The sequence below is a fragment of the Chanodichthys erythropterus genome, chromosome 1 (genome assembly GCF_024489055.1).
Source record: "Chanodichthys erythropterus isolate Z2021 chromosome 1, ASM2448905v1, whole genome shotgun sequence".
NCBI lineage: Eukaryota > Metazoa > Chordata > Actinopteri > Cypriniformes > Xenocyprididae > Chanodichthys > Chanodichthys erythropterus.
This window is the reverse complement of record NC_090221.1, coordinates 5,065,236-5,085,310: the sequence shown is the minus strand read 5'-3', so window position 1 is coordinate 5,085,310 and position 20,075 is coordinate 5,065,236. Positions and strand designations below refer to the sequence as shown.

General features: G+C 35.9%; 2 protein-coding genes across 3 annotated transcripts; both read right to left on the bottom strand.

The window, feature by feature from the left end:
* Positions 1 to 8,587: 8,587 nt before the first annotated feature.
* On the bottom strand, positions 8,588 to 10,788 carry LOC137006981 (ganglioside GM2 activator). 2 transcript variants are annotated; one of them, XM_067368233.1, is made up of 4 exons: positions 10,510 to 10,788; positions 10,279 to 10,431; positions 9,648 to 9,833; positions 8,588 to 9,570 (listed from the first exon to the last, which is right to left on the bottom strand). In XM_067368233.1, the coding sequence occupies exons 1-4, from the start codon at positions 10,591 to 10,593 to the stop codon at positions 9,397 to 9,399; spliced, it is 597 nt and encodes a 198-aa protein (XP_067224334.1). In that variant the 5' UTR covers positions 10,594 to 10,788; the 3' UTR covers positions 8,588 to 9,396. The 2 variants fall into 2 exon arrangements, with proteins under 2 accessions (XP_067224334.1, XP_067224411.1); XM_067368310.1 differs by having other exon boundaries at positions 10,279 to 10,425.
* A 1,288-nt stretch (positions 10,789 to 12,076) lies between these two features.
* On the bottom strand, positions 12,077 to 19,254 carry gm2a (ganglioside GM2 activator). Its single transcript, XM_067368100.1, has 4 exons — positions 18,891 to 19,254; positions 16,299 to 16,451; positions 12,765 to 12,947; positions 12,077 to 12,687 (listed from the first exon to the last, which is right to left on the bottom strand). Exons 1-4 carry the CDS (start codon positions 18,993 to 18,995, stop codon positions 12,529 to 12,531), a joined length of 600 nt encoding a protein of 199 aa, XP_067224201.1. The 5' UTR covers positions 18,996 to 19,254; the 3' UTR covers positions 12,077 to 12,528.
* Positions 19,255 to 20,075: the final 821 nt, after the last annotated feature.

The window sequence follows — 20,075 nt, the reverse complement described above, 5'->3', positions numbered from 1 at the left end:
ATTCAGGGGCTGCTGGCCCTTTAAATCTTGTGCTCCCTGCCCATCGAGTTCGCGACTCTATAATACAATGCATTTACAAAGTTCACACAGCTAATATAACCCTCAAATGGTTCTTTACAAGATGTTTGTCATGTATGCTGCATGCATGCTTCGGGTCATGTGAGTATAGTATTTATTTGGATGTTTAATTTTGATTCTGAACGAGTTTGATAGTACTCCGTGGCTAAAGCTAACATTACTCACTGTTGGAGAGATTTATAAAGAATGAAGTTGTGTTTATGAATTATACAGACTGCAAGTGTTAAAAAATGAAAATAGTGAGGGCTCTTGTCTCCGTGAATACAGTAAGAAACTATGGTAACTTCAACCAACAGTAGCCTACATTAGCAACATGCTAACAAAACATTTAGAAAGACAATTTACAAATATCACTAAAAATATCATGATATCATGGATCATGTCAGTTATTATTGCTCCATCTGCCATTTTTCACTATTGTTCTTGCTTGCTTACCTAGTCTGATGATTCAGCTGTGCACAGATCCAGACGTTAATACTGGCTGCCCTTGTGTAATGCCTTGAACATGGGCTGACATATGCAAATATTGGGGGCGTACATATTAATGATCCCGACTGTGGCGTCACAGTCGGTGTTATGTTGAGATTCGCCTGTTCTTCGGAGGTCCTTTAAACAAATGAGATTTACATAAGAGGAGGAAACAATGGAGTTTGAGACTCACTGTATGTCATTTCCATGTACTGAACTCTTGTTATTCAACTATGCCAAGATAAATTCAATTTTTAATTCTAGGGCACCTTTAAGTCTCCGTTATCTTGTTCTAAAACTCATCAGAAAAATTAAGCCCACATGAAAAAATACTATAGTATGTGTTTTTGAACCATATTATAGTAAAGTACTTGAATTAATTTGTTGTGGTAAAATAACAACTATAGTAATATAACCAAATTACTTTACCCAATACTGTACTAAGTTTTCTACATTTATAGGGTATATTATACTACTATACACTACAGTTTACTGCTACTGCAGTTGACTATAGTTAATACTACAGTATGCTGTAGCATTCATTAACAAAGTGTTTTAAATATAATACACTTTGTTAATGTATAAATACTATAATATTTACAGTATACTACAATTTACTATATTATGGTTCAAAAACACTAAAGATTTTCAAAGCATTCATGAAAAAATACTAATAAATTACTATAGTATTTTTTCATGAATGTTTTGAAAATCTTAAAGTCTGAGGCTTAATTACAGGCTATAGGCCTTACAGACAGATATAGTTACCGTCTGCTATTGCCAGCTGGAATAAAAACATTAAAATGAGCAAATTTATTGGACGTTTTGTTCTCTAAGCATAATATTGGTCATCTGTCTCCAAAAAACTAATATGAAGTCTGACATTAAATTGACCATATTATGCTGCAGGTTAAACTGAGAAGTAAAAATGTGAGGCTCACGTGTCAACAGAGTGAATATTAAATTGTACTGTATTTTACTTTTTGCTTTAGAGGAATTCTGTTTAGAGAATCTGTCAAAACAGCAGTGATCCATAGTCAGTAGCGAGGTATGTGGATGCACATGCTGAATGTAAACATAACAAGGTTTATACTGGCTGCCAGTTGTGGTTTCATCACCAATGTCATTTTAATGATAAATGAGTGTAAATTTACAAAGAGAGACAGATGGGTATTTAAACCTTTCTCCCAATCTGTCACTGCCTATCATAACATAAAATATTGTTAAATGTTCAGTGGACAAAATATAAACCGACACGTCTGAGCTGATCACATTCATTGCTCTATATATGGTATACAGTAGAATGTCAGAGAGAGATACAGCTATTTTTGGCCTCTTGTTTGGTATACTTAGCGCTAATATATGATACATCGACTTTGGATCATCTGAGACATTGAGACTTTCCTTTTTGTCTATTTATAGTAAGGTCTCTAATCTGTCATAAAAACGATAGAGCAGTTGCTGCTGAGAAGTGTGCGTCATGACAAACTTTCCATTGACAGTCAGCTGCAGGGTCTTGGCGGCTTAGTGGTGACAATAATAAAGTGAGTGGTCTGGTAGGTCAGGTCTCCAGTTATCTACAGGAACAAAAACACTGCAATCGCATAAAGCAGTTTGTTTGGATTTACCATAGGATTTGCCAAAGTTAACAGGCTTATCACACGTATGAGGTCAGGGTTTTAAGGGAAAACAATAAATCAAGCCTTTTTTCTTTAGCACTCCATCAGGACACACCTCTTATACATGGCATGAAGTCTGAATTGTTATGAAACCCTCTTTGGAAAATAATATTTAGGGCCCGAGCACTGATGTGTGAGGACCCTATTGTAATTGATTGGTCAATTCTTCTTCTTCTCCCAAATAAAGAGTATTTTTGAGGGCCTAAACATGCTTGAAAACACACAAAACTTTACACACGTCAGAAATAGTGAAAATTTACATCTGATATGGGTCTCAGAATTAGGTGTGGCAAAATGGCTCAATAGCGCCACCTACACAATTTAAATTAAGCTCCTTTTGCACTACGTTTCACGTACAAGTATGAAATTCGGTAGACAGATGTAACAATACCTATAAAAAAGCCCCAGGGTACAAAATCTGTAAACCCAACAGGAAGTGAGATATTTTGAATTTTCTCTGTAAAATTGTGTGTTTTTTTTTTTTTTTTTTGCCATTTCCAGATGTTATACTTTATCAAACTCCTCCTAAAGCTTTAAACAGATCAACATCATATTTGGTCAGTCCAATCTAATGGCCTTTGTGATGTTAAATCGTGAAGATCTTGAGTTTTTACTAAAGGGCGTGTCCGTGGCGGCCAAAGATCAATGTTTCGCCATGAAACAGGAAGTTGTTGTTATTCGGGCATACAATGTCGATCTGCCTAAAATTTCACATGTTTGATAAGAGTCCTGGCCTGAAGACATCTACATGCCAATATTCAGATACAGTCATAGCGCCACCTGTAGGCAACTGGAAATTACATTTTTTACACTGTGATTAACTGCTTATTGTAATTTAACATTATATTTGGTCAGTCTAATCTTAAAGTCTTAGCGATGTTAAATTGCGACGATCTTGAGTTGTTGCTAAAGGGCATGTCCGTGGAGGCCTGACAAAGTCTGATGTTTCGCCATGAAACAGGAAGTTGTTGTAACTCAGGCATATAATGTCCAAACTGCCCCAAACTTCATATGTGTGATAAGAGTCTTGGCTTGAAGACATCTACATGACAATATTCTGCTGGCAACAGGAAGTGACGTTTAACACTGTGATGCACTACTAGCAACATGCTAAAATATGCAATTGAGTACTAAACATGCTAGAAACATTCTAAAACATGCTTGCAACACTTAAAGGCAATATGTAATATTTTCTGTCCGCTAGAGGCCTATTCAAAACAAAGGCGTAGCTTGATGATGCCAAGTTTGAGTGCGGAATCTTGGGACATGTGGTCCTCACTTCAACGGATGGTGCAAAAGAATCGGGATAGGACTCGGGAAGAAATCATGTTCATGGATGTGATTATTAATGTTACTGTAGTGTGAAGCAGAGCAGAACCGAGTGTTGTGGAGCTGAACGAGGAGCTGGAGTGATTGCACAACACACGCCTCATGAACAGTGTGACTTTTATTATGCCGCAGTCGCCGGCGCCGCTTCCACTTTTCCAGTCATGAGTATGAGGAAACGCAGCTCTGTTTATCATATTAGATACATTTGAGTGTTGAAAATGATGTTATAACGTTATTCTGCGCAGTTTTCTCATGATTTACAAATAGCTGCAAACATTTGGGATGTTGTAAGTACTCAAGTGAACGAAATATATAACACTGGCCTAGTGCTTTTTGGATATTTTACTGCAATATTCTTACATACTGCAACTTTAACTGAGTGCTATTATCGTCATGAAACAGGAAGTCACATGAAAGTTGTAATGCAAGTATACAATGTCCAATCTACTTCAAACTTCACGTTTGATAAGTGTCCTGGCCTGAAGACATCCACACACCAAAATGTAGTTATAGTCACCGGGTGGTGGTGGCACGGGTGCGAGGGCCCTTTCATCGCTTTATTTGTATTTTGTGATGAAGCGGATTGAAAAAAAGAGCAAAATTACCTCAAAACAATTTGTTGAATATCTCAGTACATTAAGTTCATTGTTCAAATTCACACAGTGTATTTTTCTGTTTTTAATGTTGTTTTTTTGCATGGTAAACACATGTAGTGTGCCAGACAGAAGGAGTATGTGCCACAAAGCTTTATGAACGTGCTTTGTGCCACAAAGCTCTTAAAAAAACAGACGTAGCCTCTCAGTCAGCCAGGAGATAACATTCTTTCCATTGCTCCCCCTCCGACCCCAGGCATGGTGTAAGCCTCAAGGCCTCGGAAAAAGAGGATGAAATAAAACTTAGAAGTCCTACTGAGAGTTAAGCATCTGAGAGAACCATTAAGTTGGGTTTAATTAAAAGCGTAAAACATTAATGTGCAAAACAATACATGATGATCACATAGTGCTGAAGATAAGTTTATATAGAGTGCATTTTAATAATCATCGCATTTCACATGAAATTTTTACAAGTGATGGTACATCTGGGTTTAGCTATCATCAGAAATGAAGAACATGGCTAGTCTTGCTCACGGTGGAAATCTGCTTTGGTTGGTATTCCACCTGGACATCTGGATTGAGGGATCTTGAAAGACAGCCTGAAAAATCAGGAATGCAAACAATGTTTACAGGAGGAGAACAAACTTGGGTGATGTTTTGACCGTATGAACATATCCTGGTAAGAAATCTATATATCAGCATAATGAAATGTCAAAGCTTTTCATTACCATTCCTAAAGGCTGGAATACACAACTTTTGCCCTGATTTTTGCTCCAATAAGTCAATGCAGTTACTAAAAAAGCTGGAAAACACTACACGACTATTGGAACAGATTTTAAAACACTAGGCATCCTTGCCGACTTTGTAAATGGTTATAGAGAAAAACTAGCCACCACTAAATGACTGATGATCACACACTACCAGACATTCAAACTAACACAGAAACATGTGCCTCAATGCTAGGAGACACATGACAAATGAACACAATGTGCTCAAAATATCAGACATGTTTGATATCCTTTGACTAGATGTAATCATAGTCTAAAGCTAAAAATATTGTCTGAGAATCTGTGTCCATCATTCACTATGTGATATTCTATAAACACTGACGCCTAAAATCTGCATATTGGCTCTGATTTAGACTGCAAATCAGGGCAAAAATCTGTACAAAAGTCCAGCCTTAAGTCAGAGTCAGTCAGCAGATTTGCATAGTGTATTATGGGCACAGACTTTGTATTTTTAGCTTTAGGATATCTTTATACTTGTCATGCGTTCCCAAGCAATGAGGCACATATTTCTTGATTTTTTTGTATCCAGAACAACTTGAAAGTCTGGTAGTGTGTGATTCCCAGTTATTTTTATCTGTTACCATTTAAAAAGTCACCAAGTGTGTTTTAAAATGTTATCAGATTTTAAAAGTCACCAACCTGAATATGCATGACTGACTTTCTTCTGTGGAAAGCAAAATATTTTGTGCACTCTGGCTCCATAAAATGAAGTCATACAGGAACCAGGGGCTATCAAGCTAAAAAAAACTACCACTGCAGCTTCTCTTTAGCATTTGCATATATTTAAACTTTTGGTTACACATGAGAATAGCATTTTGCATCACAGACATCACTGACATGATGGTGCGAATGAGATTTGAGAGTGGAAAGCTTATCAGGCTTAAAAATAAATAAACTGGCAGAGCATCTCAGACTTGCTGGAAGAATTTAATACATAACTAATGATTTGAATGTTTGTTCAGAACAAAAATTATATAGAAATTCCTTTTTTTTATGAATTATGTAATTTTTATGTTCTCTTAACCCTGTTTATTGTTTGTTTACTACTATTAGTATGCCATTCATTGACTTATATTCCCCACTTATCCTCCCAGACACCATCAAGTCCATTCAGATCTGTCAATCTCTTTCCAACTCAACCTATAGTGAGAATTTGGGGCGTGGCTACAATAGCAGGCGGAGCCAAGTGGTGCTCACTGCAGTGTCAAATGATATCCAGACCGCTTTGAACCTAATGGGTGGAGTTTAACCTAATTTGTTTAGGGAGACAGTAAGCTTAGAGTTAGGAGTCGTTCACACAGAAAGCATTTTTACATCCCAATGCGCTACTTTTCCATTGTTTTTCTATGTAAACGCGCTAGACGGAAGTGTATGACCATATATGTCTTTTGCAGCGTCTTGCGCATGACACAGTGTTCTAAAAACGCCGTGCTCAAGGTAAAATCAGTTCAAATTTTAAAAAACGAGTCTCGAGACCTTGTGTTTTCCCCCATTGTGCTGCCCGCGTCTCGCATTTTTCAAAGCAAAAACATGTTCTGTGTGAACCAACCCTTATTAGGGTGTGGCTGGAACTTCAAGCTCCACCAATTACATCCAGAGAGGCGGGGCTGCAGGTCAAACTCCACCCACTGGCCCTGCAGTGAGCAGGTTCTCTGTTTAGCCAGAGCGTTACATGGGAAAAGACATTTAGCTTCGGGTACAGGAGTGCAAGCCAAAATTCACAGCATTTAGACGATTCATAACCACGTCAAAACCAAGTGTGCCACACAAGTCCTGAAAAGTGAAGCTAAAGCATCTCGTATAGGTCATAAACCCCACCCTCTCTATGTAATGTAATAAACGTAAACAGAGATAAACTAAACAGTCAAATCTTTTTTGGTTGATTTGAAGATGGTTTCTCTCATGTTAGGCAGTTTTTATCACGCTGATGTTAGTTAAAGTGTTCTTTCTTTAAATAAGTTTGTTTTAATTTAGTTATTTGAGGCTATAAAAACATGGGTTTTGATGTCATGATTAACAGTTGCGATTACAGCTTCTCTGAGCAAAATCATAACTGAAGCGCAAACGGATGTTTCTCTGGATCTTCAGGAGGAGATTGGAGCTTTAACTGCATTTCCAGAACTGTTTATTTCACACAGACATAATGTGTTGCTCTGCAGTATTAACCGATTCTGCGGGAGTGTGGGCGGGACCTTGATATCGCGGGTCCATATACTGCGCAGACTCGAGACGCTCGAGACTCAAGATGTCAGCGCCATATTCACACATTGGCGGCTTCAGTTACTACAGTGGAAGAGAGTGAAGGTGTGTTGTCCCTCTTTTTTACAGTCTATGGTCAAAACGAACAAAGGTTTGAGATGCAACACGCTACAGTGGACACTTTAAAGGGGACCTATTATGCAAAATTCACTTTTGCATGGTGTTTGGACATAAATGTGTGTTGCAGTGTGTGTACACAACCACCCACTCCTTTTTTTTTAATCCCCATAAATCATAAGCAGTGTCTCAGAACAAGCAGTTTCCAGATCCCTGGCAGTGTGACGTCATAAAAGCCACAGGCCCCGCCCACAAATGTTGACAGACACTGAACATAGAACCGCCCTGAGTGCGTTCACAGCGAGTGCGCCATTGCTGCACTGACGAGAACGTCTCTCAAGCGTTTTAGGTGTTCTGTAGCTGGATGGATTAATCCACATAGCTCTCTCCATTTACTACATAAATCTGAGCTGCTGAAAATTAGGTGGATTCATTTGTTTTCCAGGAAAATGCTCCCTCAGTTCTGCCGAAATTCGTTTATGTCTGCGCGAATCATTTCACACCAGACTGCTTAGTGAACTAATATCAATACAAAGGGACAAAACAAAACAGAGACTGTGCTAAAAATGTGCTACTCAAGGATATACAAGTAAAAACTGTTCGTAATCCCGCTTAAAGTCTCCAGAGTGACACTGGATACAGCAGTATTGAAGGTAAGAGCACTTTCTAACAGTTCATAGGAGTTTATTTACGGCTATAAAGTTAAAGGTGCCCTAGAATCAAAAATTGAATTTACCTTGGCATAGTTGAATAACAAGAGTTCAGTACATGGAAAAGACATACTCTGAGTTTCAAACTCCACTGCTTCCTCCTTCTTATGTAAATCTCATTTGTTTAAAAGACCTCCGAAGAACAGGCGAATCTCAACATAACACCGACTGTTACGTAACAGTTGGGATCATTAATATGTATGACCCCAATATTTGCATATGCCAGCTCATGTTCAAGGCATTAGACAAGGGCAGCCAGTATTAACGTCTGGATCTGTGCACAGCACAGGGAGCGCGCTGTTTAAAAGGGCTGCGCACTGAATCGGTGCATATTTAATGATGCCTCAAAATAGGCAGTTAAAAAAATAAAAAATCTATGGGGTATTTTGAGCTGAAACTTCACAGACACATTCAGGGGACACCTTAGACTTATATTACATCTTATAAAAACTGGTTCTAGGGCACCTTTTATTAAGCACCACCTGAAAGGCATAAGGTCTTTATAAATTCGTTTACTGTTAGTTGTAACGAGTGTTTCTGTGTTATTCGCTGTGTTGGTGATGATAATACAAGGGAAAGGGAGAGTTTATGGATAATATTTTAATGCACACTTGCACTGTGTTTTATTAAGCTCTTACAGAGATTTTCTAGAGTGAAAACGGACAATTCATCTTTTGTGTAAAGAACAATAAACGTTATAAAACTCATCGGTAAAGTTTTGGCCATCATTCCGAAGGATAAAACAGACTTGTACTAATGTAGTGCGTCCTGACTGAATCCTGACAGGGGAGAACGAGCTCTTGAAGCTCCGCCCTCTTAGGCCATCGCAGCAGCTCATTTGCATTTAAAGGGACCACACTGAAACGGCTTGTTTTTGCTCAACCACTAAAAGTGGCAATTTTAACATGCTATAAAAAATTATCTGTGGGGTATTTCTAGCTAAAACTTCACATACACACTCTGGGAACATCAGAGACTTATTTTACATCTTGTAAAATGGGGCATAATTGGTCCCCTCTAATATCATACAGCACCATCACGCACAAAGACAAATGTACCAGTTTATAATGTTTACGTATACAGCATCATAGAGTTGTGCCGCATCGTGTCAAAAAATACACCCCCAGTGCAGATAAGTTGGACGGGTTTATTAAAAGCGAGATGATTGTGTTCACTCTATTCAAATGCATACTCATGACACATAGCAGCAGCAACTGTGTTTGTGATGTTTGAGTTGGCATAAATTCTTACATTTACAGCTGATCTGAAAATGTTTACAGCAGTTATTAAAACAAGCTGATGAGATGTAGATTGCTTGTTAAAGTGTATTCTCATGATGACTTAATTTACTGCAGGTACTGTAGATTAGCTTCTTGGTTTCGTGGCTCTTGTCACTTTCCCAAAGGCCAGGAACAGAGCTGTAGGACAGCATCCACTACATTTCATTGTGTTGGTTGAGTAGTCCTGATGCCAATGAGAAGTTGACTTTAAGGCATCCCAGTTCTTTATTAGAGTTGCCTAAAATTACCTGTAATCTGAAATTGGTCAGTTTGTCAGGCAGTGAAAAATTTGGTATGTAGATACCAGATGTTGGCCAAACGTAGTCACCCTAAAACAACGAGATACATGTTAACTTCAATGACACAGATAAAGTTGACGTGAACATGTGAATCAGGCAACACTCACAGCTTTGAGCGGGCAGCGGCAGGATAAACTACTAGGACTAAGAGAGTAAGGACAGAGTCCTGTCAATGTCATAAAGACCTGGACCAACCGGTCACAGGCGTCAGGGTAATAACAACTTCCTCGGTCATCAACACAAGGTATTTTTACCCACGCACCAGCCACTTCTTTTTCAAGTGTCACGTTCACCTGAAACAAATATAATAGCGTCATCCAAAAGACAGGACATGGTGTTGGTGAAATGCAGTCATACAGGTTTACAGTCTCTTATGTACATAAATCTCAGACATAAAAACATTTGTGACACCAAGAGTTTGTTAAAGCTGGCTAATAATGAGAATAAATGGGGTACTAACTCAATACAGAGGTTTATGATACCATGGTTACAGTTAAATAAAACAATAAATGTTAATAAATGCCAATGCAACATTTCTCATTTTCATTTATTTTAACTTGATGTAGTAAAATAATTTAATTAAAAATGAAATAAGAGTAAATAAAAGCTATATGACCATTAAATCACTTATAAAACTGACAAAAATGAAGATAAAAATAAAAACTAGCATCTCAATGATACTAAAAATGACACTGAATGGTACAAGATCACCGTATCAGACGTCACACTTCAACTTACAGGCAGAGGAGAGAGCAGATCTATTAATGTGGTGGCTGATGCAGGTGCTAAAACATATCCTGGTGAAGGAATTGGGTTTGGATACACATGTAGAGTCTTCACATGTATGGGGTCATCAGGCTTTCCACAGCTTTCCCAGGAAAAGCCCTTAAACTGATCAATAACACAAAGTATCACATGGCAATACAAAGAAAACAAAAAAAGCATCAGATTTCAATCTCATGTTCTTACCTTCTGAAAACGGCTCGAGACTTCCAGCAAAAAACAGTTGGCCGAGAACAAAACGATAAACAAGGAAATGCAGCTTTTCTTCATTTCACACGGTTGTGTCACCTTTAATTTTAGATTAGGTTAATTATCGAAGAGGTATTTAGCTACTAAAAGTTAAAGATATGATAATCTGAAAGACTGCTCATTAGACACAGTTTAGAAAGTGTGTCATGTGAGTTTGTTCTGTTAATGAAATAGTTTTTTTTCCTCCCGTGATTCTTTATGCTTTTATAAAAACAATTACACAGTGACCTCTACAGGCTGATTCACACCATGACAACCCTTAAGAAACACCAAAGATGATAGGCTAACTACAACAATAATAAAAATCTAATGTTTTACAATTTACAATTTTTTTAAATTTTATTCCAAGGAAAAAAAAAGTTAATTAACTCAATTTTTCTCTTTTAAATATTTAAAGAGTTTAAAACACAGTTTTTTCACTGAATTTTCACAGGCAATTTGCAAAATATTGGTTTCTTTAAAGGGTTAGTTCACCCAAAAACGAAAGTTCTGTCATTAATTACTCACCCTCATGTCGTTCCAAACCTGTAAGACCTTCGTTAATCTTCAGAACACAAATTAAGATATTTTTGATAAAATCCGATGGCTCAGTGAGGCCTCCATTGACAGCAAGATAATTAACACTTTCAATGCCCAGAAAGCTACTAAAGACATATTTAAAACAGGTCATGTGACTACAGTGGTTCAACCTTATTATGAAGAAAAAAAACGACTTTATTCAACAATATCTAGTGATGGGCAATTTCAAAACACTGCATCATGAAGCTTCGAAGCTTTTTGAATCTTTTGTTTCAAATCAGTGGTTCAAACTGTATCAAACTGCCAAAGTCACATGATTTCACTAAACAAGGTTTCGTTATTCGTTAGTGTTCCGAAATTTCAATGGTTCACCACTGGGGGGCGTGACTTTGGCAGTTTCATACGCAAATCTTTTGATTCGAAACAAAAGATTCGTAAATCTTCAAAGCTTCATGAATCAGTGTTTTAAAATCAGCCATCACTAGATATTGTTGAATAAAGTCGCCATTTTGTTTTTTTGGCACACAAAAAGTATTCTCGTCACTTTATAACATTAAGATTGAACCACTGTAGTCAAATGACCTGTTTTAAACATGTCTTTAGTAGCTTTCTGGGCATTGAAAGTGTTAATTATCTTGCAGTCAATGCAGGCCTCACTGAGCCATCAGATTTTATCAAAAATATCTTAATTCGTGTTCTGAAGGAGAACAAAGGTCTTACGGGTGTGGAACGACATGAGGATGAGTAATTAATGACAGAATTTTCACTTTTGGGTGAACTAACCCTTTAAAGACAACTCTGTCACATTTGTTGAGGATTACAGTGCAAACATGTGATTATTATAAAAGCCTAGTGTGTGAACTGAAAACTATACACCCTTCACTCCAACACACTGACTCTTTATCAAACATGTTTCTAAAAATATAATGATGATCATAATGATGTGCAGTTACAGCAAAAAATTTAAGACTCAATGAGAAAGTGTAAAACAACTACTAAAAACTTGTGTTTGAATGTTTATTAAGAACAAAAACAAGACATTTACCTTTTAAACAAAATGGATTCAGCTTCGCTTTGACACTGAACTTTACTAGTAACAAAAACCAACATAAATCATGACATTCATGTTTAATTAAAATAATTAAAAAATGTGCAGTTTATGATCTAAAGATTTTCCCAAGAGTCAGAGCTGTCCAACTTTGTACAGTGGTCTGTAATGTAACCTGAAGTAGGAATATTTACAGCTTTATTTACCAGACATTTAAAAACTGGTAGTTAAAATGAATTGTGCTCAGACTGACTGAGAAGTCAAGTTATGAAAGAGACACTCAATCTATAGATTAATCACAAACAACCTTTCACCAGAAAATGTTTTGTCTCATCTTACCCAAAAACCAGTGCCATAGGACAGTAAATTATCTCTGCTTGATAATGTTGTTACTTCGAGGAATGCAATGCGAAGCTGATTTTGAGGCATCCCAGTTCTTTCTCAGAGCTTCCTAAAACACCCTGTACTTTGTAATTGCCATTGGTCAGCCAGCCAGGCAGTTCAACGTCTGGTATGTAGATATCTGACGTCGGCAAAGAATAATCACCCTGGAAAAAAGTAATCAATGTTATGCCTGATGCACTTTTGTGTTCTTGTATGTCCAATAAAATCAGGAGACACTCACAGCTTTGAACGGGCAGTGGCAGGGCAGGCCGTATGTATGCAGAGGCTCAGGACAGTCCTGTCCAGGGGGGATCAGCTGATCGAGCAGGTCACAGACATTAGGGTAATGACAACTTCCTATTTCATCCAGACAGGGTATTTTCACCCAAATACCAGCTACTTCTTTTTCCAGCGTCACGTTCACCTGAAACGGATAACGGCGTGAACAGGGAATGAAGACGCCTTATGAAGACACAAACTATAAAAAGTGATAAGCTTGGAGGTTTACAAGCCTCTTGTGATAGTCACAAGACACCCAACAGAGGTTTCAGGCATGAAGACATTTATTTCACTTGCAGTTCATGAAGGCATAAACAGGGTCAAAGAATGAACTGAATTCAGATGTTCATGGGGCAAGGTACAGTATAGCCTCCTAAACCCCATTTTTAAAAAAATGTCATAGTATTTGGAGGATACAAAATACATTGTCCTGAATAAGATATTTTACATAGCAGATCTTTCCATATAGTCTACAAGACGACAAAAAGAAAAAAAAAGTTAAATTTATAAAAATGACTCCGTTCAAAAGTTTACATACCCTTGATTCTTAATACACTGATGATCCATGAATCCATATGGAAACATGATAAAAAATATGATATTTAAACAAAATAAGGACAATTTACACATCTTCACCCTGTTCAAAAATTTTCCTTATGTTTCCTTCTGGAGCATCAGTGAATGTCTGAACCTTTTTTAATAGTGTTTGAGTCCCTCAGTGTGAAAAGACGGACCTCAAAATCAAAGTCACTGCTGGAAAGGGTTCAAATATGCAAAAGATGCTGGAAAACTAAATAATTTGCAGAATCTGGAGGATTTTTCTGAAGAACGTTGGTCAGTTTAACTGATCAGAACAAACAAAGGACTCATGAACAACCATCACAAAACAAAAAAAAAAGAGCCGTGGATCATCCAGGTAATGACACACGAGCAGGGTCATTTTTATAAATTCAGATCTTTTGTTGTCTCGTGGACTACATTTAAACATATTTTATGCAAGATGTCTTATTCAGGAAAAAATATCACGCATTTTGTATGATCCCTCTTATTTTTGGTTAAAATAAAAAAATTTCAGATTCTGCAAGGTAAGGTTTAAGCAAGACTGTATAAAATTGTTTTTTTCCTATGCAGACTAAAAATGCTTATTTAAATAGCCCTTTAGTTTAAAAAGTGATTCATATTTTCTTAAATATTTTATGAACAGGGTTGTCAAACAATTAATCGCATACAAAAAAAGTTTGAGTTTGCATAATATGTGTGAGTACTGCGTGTAATTAATATGTATATATAAATACACACAATGTATATATTTAAGATAAATATGTTATTTATACACAAAATATTTTTATATATAATAATATAAATACATAAACTTGTAAATATTTATCAAATATGTACATGAATGCGTTTGTATTTACATATACATAATTACACACAGTAAACCCACATATATTAGGCAAACTCAAACTTTTATTTTGTATGTGATTAAATCGCGATTAATCGTTTGACAGCCCTAGTTATGAATATTATTACAAAGTGATTTTATAAATTGTATTATTTATTCCTGATTTGTCACACTAGTATTTGTGTTAACAAATTTGGGTGTTTCCAACCTTAAAGTCAATTTTTTGTATCAACAAGAATTTGGGTCAATGGTCAACTTGTTATATAAGCAATGTAATAATTGGCAGTGTAATAAATTTCATATTCATAGGGATATATATATATATATATATATATATATATATATATATATATATATATTTATTTATTTATTTATATTAGGGGTGTGACGAGACTAATATGTGACGAGGCGAAAAGTAGTCTCATGATGTTGCCATGACAGAGTGTTAGGATGATTAGGAAAGAATATGCCACCACTTCGTTTACATTATGCCTCCACTGTCGTTTTGCTTTGTATTTAAATAAAAAACATTTAATTCAGTTGGATAACGGTTGCCGCCGCTCCATATTATTTACAGAGTTATGCGCGATCGCTAAAAGTGAAAGTAAACGCGAGTGCGCATTCGAATGCGATTTCAATACCCCGCATTTTGAAAGCGGCTCCCTGATGAATGCAAATATCTCTCAATATGAAAGCTATATTAGGCTGGGCAGTGTACCTGTAGTTGTAACCATCTCTAAGCTCTGTATCAAAGAAAAAGTGGGTCTTGTGTGCACTTTGAATATTGAGAGAGTATGATGGTTGCACTTATTGTAAAGTGTTACCATAAAAATGAATAACAGTTTTCTCTTAATCTTATTAAGCACACACATAAGGTTTCATTTGTTAACATTAGTTAATGCACCGTGAACTATCATCAACTAACAAGGAATGATTATTTTTTATTAACCACATAAACAAAGATTAATAAATACTGTAGCAAAGATATTGCTCATTGTTAGTTGATGTTGGTTAATACATTAATGTTAATAAATGAGACCTTATTGTAAAGTGTTACCATTTTAATTTATAATGTTTTAATTTCTATGATCAGTTTGTGGAAAGGAGTTCAGTTAGGAGGTCAAAAGTTGTAGAAGCTCATAAATCATGTACAGTAAGATCTGAAGAGACTGAAATCATACAGGACAGAAGTCATTCGGTTGAGTTAGTGGCAAAACCTTTTACAGTGCTTGAGTATTGTTGTCTTTTACTGCATATGATAATTCATACTCAGAAATATATATATATATATATATATTTTAAATGTTATGTTTTTAAAAAATCTAATACAAATGTCAATCACAAATAGGTAATTAGATTTCATTAGTTAACTACTTTAGCCTGAATTAAGAATGAACAATACTTCTACAGCATTTATTAATCTTAGTTAATGTTAATTTACTTAAACATTATGGAAATTTATTTGTTATTCAAACGCGATTTCAATACCCCGCATTTTGAAAGCGGCTCCCTGATGCATGCAAATATTCTCTCAATATGAAAGCTATTTTAGGCTGGGCAGTGTACCTGTAGTTGTAACCATCTCTTAGCTCTGTATCAAAGAAAAAGTGGGTCTTATGTGCACTTTGAATATTGAGAGAGTGCGATGGTTGCACTTATTGTAAAGTGTTACCATAAAAAAATTAATAACAGTTTTAATCTTCTTAAGCACAAACGGTAAGGTTTCATTTGTTAACATTAGTTAATGCACTGTGAACTATCATGAACGAACAATGAATGATTATTTTTATTAACTAAAATAAACAAAGATTAATAAATACTGTAACAAATACGTTGCTCATTGTTAGTTCATGTTAACAAATGAACCTTATTGTAAAGTGTGACTCACAAAGCAATGCATGTAGAGTTCCTCTTTCCACAAAAATACGGAATGATGAGGTTACCTTTTTAACCAAAAGGAGGAAGTTATGACTTCCGGCTTTTCTGAAAATACTACAGAAGGTCTTTCAGAAATATCTACCCTGACATATGCTTTTAGAGATAAAAAAAAATAAAAATAACATAGTCAATAATCTTGATTCTTTAACTTACTGAGAGAGGAGATGCCAGCTCTACTGATGTTGTGCCTGATGCATCTGCTGTTAACTGTCCCGGAATGGGAATGGGATCTGGAGATATATTAAGAGTCTTCAATCGTGCAGGATCATCTGGTTTATCGCAGTCTTGCCAAGAAAACCCCCACACCTGTTCAATGATAAAAATGAACAATGAAGATTTTAATATGTTTGCTGTATGATGCACTGACCCATATTGAATATAGAAGTACATCTGCAAGATGTCTGTTAAAGATCATGAAAACATCTGCTGTTTACAAACATCTGATAGACATCTTAAAAGGGTTAGTTCACCCAAAAATGAAAATTCTGTAATTTATTACCTACCCTCATGCCGTTCCACACCCGTAAAACCTTCACTCATCTTCAGAACACAAATTAAGATATTTTAGTTGAAATCCGATGGCTCAGTGAGGCCTCCATAGCCAGCAATGACATTTCCTCTCTCAAGATCCATTAATGTATTAAAAACATATTTAAATCAGTTCATGTGAATACAGTGGTTCAATATTAATATTATAAAGCGACGAGAATATTTTTGGTGCACCAAAAAAACAAAATAACGACTTATATAGTGATGGCCGATTTCAAAACACTGCTTTAGGAAGCTTCAGAGCGTTATGAATCAGTGCGTCGAATCAGCTGTTCGGAGCATCAAAGTCACGTGATTTCAGCCGTTGGCAGTTTGACAGCCGATCCGAATCATGATTCGACGTGCTGAATCATTATGCTCCGAAGCTTCCTGAAGCAGTGCTTTGAAATCGGCCATCACTAAATAAGTTATTTTGTTTTTTAGCGCACCAAAAATATTCTTGTGGCTTTATAATATTAATATTGAACAACTGTAGTCACATGAACTGATTTAAATATGTTTTTAGTACATTAAAAGGTGCCCAAGAATGCTTTTTCACATGATGTAATATAAGTCTAAGGTGTCTCCTGAATGTGTCTGTGAAGTTTCAGCTCAAAATACCCCATGGATTTTTTAAAAATAATTTAACTGCCCATTTTGGGGCATCATTAACTATACACCGATTTTGGCAGCGCGCCGCCCCTTTAATTCACCTGCTCCCTGCCACACAAGCTCTCAACTATAATACAGTGCATTTACAAAGTTCACACAGCTAATATAACCCTCAAATGGATCTTTACAAGATGTTCGTCATGTATGCTGCATGCATGCTTCGAATTATGTGAGTAAAGTATTTATTTTGATGTTTACATTTGATTCTGAATGAGTTTGAGGCTATGCTCTGTGGCTAACAGCTAATGCTACACTGTTGGAGAGATTTATAAAGAATTAAGTTGTGTTTATGAATTATACAGACTGCAAGTGTTTAAAAATGAAAAAAGCTACGGCTCTCTTGTCTCCATGAATACAGTAAGAAACGATGGTAACTTTAACCACATTTAACAGTACATTAGCAACATGCTAACAAAACATTTAGAAAGACAATTTACAAACATCACTAAAAATATCATGGATCATGTCAGTTGTTATTATTGCTCCATCTGCCATTTTTCGCTGTTGTCCTTGCTTGCTTACCTAGTCTGATGATTCAGCTGTGCACAGATCCAGACGTTAATACTGCGTTTCCTTGTCTAATGCCTTTAACATGGGCTTGCTTATATGCAAATATTAGGGTCATACATATTAATGATCCCGACTGTTACGTAACAGTCTGTGTTATGTTGAGATCCGCGTGTTTTCCGCAAGTCTTTTAAACAAATGAGATTTATATAAGAAGGAGGAAGCAATGGGGTTTGAAACTCAATGTATGTCTTTTCCATGTACTGAACTATTGTTATTTAACTATGCCGAGGTAAATTCAAATTTTAATTCTAGGGCACCTTTAATGGATCTTGAGAGAGGAAATGTCATTGCTGGCTATGAAGGCTTCACTGAGCCATTGGATTTCAACAAAAATATCTTAATTTGTGTTCTGAAAATTAACGAAGGTCTTACGGGTGTGGAACGACATGAGGGTGAGGAATTAATGACAGCATTTTCATTTTTGGGTGAACTAACCCTTTAAGATGTCAGTTTTAAAAATTCAAAATCATAAACATCTTAAAGACATTTCCTAAACGTCCATCTGACAGGAAACGTCCTACAGACGTATTGCAGATGAACAAACACTCTTCCAGATGTAAACACAAACATCAAATAGATGTCTCTGAGAGGTGCTATTAAGTTTAATCCAAGTTTTGTGTAAAAAAAATGTATTTATTAAAGTTATATATATATATATATGCATTTCTCTTAATGCTTTAATTGCAGTTTCGACAGTTTAGTCATTTCTCTTCTATTGAACTTATCACACAGAAATGTACATGTAAGGTGTTATTTGAACAGGTGGTTAGAGATGAAACAGATCTAAATCTTTGCTAGACATATTAAAAACAGATTTGCTTCTGTAGACTGATAGCACTCTTTGCACAGAGCTTTTATAGTGTTATTATAAAAACTAGACCTGATGTAACTTGTTTTGGGGTGTGTTTAACTTAAAGCAAACACAAATTATATAGTCACCCATAATAAAGTCTGATTAGAGCATGTCACTCTTACCTTGGTTAATTTAGAGATTTCCTTGCTGAGCAAGTGGCTCGAGCCTTCCAGCAAAAAACAGTTTGCAGCAAAAAGAGCGATGAACACGGAAACGCAGCTTTTCATTTTGCACGGTATTAAGTCAAAAACACGAAGTGTAACTTTGAATTTTGTTTAACAACAGAGCTTTACGAAATCACAAGCGAACATGCGTGCACAAAAACAGGCACTGCACAACGAGATGTGACTTAGAGAACACCTGAGAGAACAATTTGATAACAAAACGCGTTGAAGACAATTAAAAGCGTCACTTCAGGAACTATCAGTTTGTGTCATGTGAGTGTTGTGGTATTTAAATGTTTTGCCAGTGATGAATCTTTCCGCATTAAATACTGCGAGATACGGTGTTACAGCGACCTCTGACGGCCGGAGGAATATGAGCAAGTCCATTAGCAAACAGGTACTGTTTAAACAACAAAACGACAACCTCTTATTGTAATGTTCAACACAGGTGCTTTTTTGGTACTTACAGCTATAAAAATACAGTTTGGTCAACACTGGCAGATATGCATGAAAACATTTGAAATAGGGTAACATTAAAGTAAATCTTCCATATCAACCCGCTATGAGATCAACAAGGTCATAATGCCTCTGGTGAGTTTACAGTGTATATAATGAAATTATTCTGTGTTATATTCTTAATTTTAAGTATATTTTCTTTTGTTCTGGACTTTTAGTTTTCCTCACTTTCTGTAGGTCCTGTTCATTTCTAGCAACATCAGATATCAAAAGTGGCTTCTGTGTTTAATATGTTTGCTGTATGATGCACTGACCCATACTGAATATACAAGTACATCTGCAAGATGTCTGTTAAAGATCACGAAAACATCTGCTGTTTACAAACATCTGATAGACCTCTTTAACATGTCAGTTTTACATGCATTCTAAATTATAAACATCTTAAAGACATTTCCTAAACGTCCATCTGACAGGAAATGTCCTATTTCAGATGAACAAACACTCTTCCAGATGTAAACACACACATCAAATAGATGTCTCCGAGATGTATGTTTGCTATTACGTTTAAGTTTTGTGTACTAAAAATGTATTCAATAAAGTTAATATATATATATATATATATATATATATATATATATATATATATATATATATATATATATATATATATATATATATATTTCGACA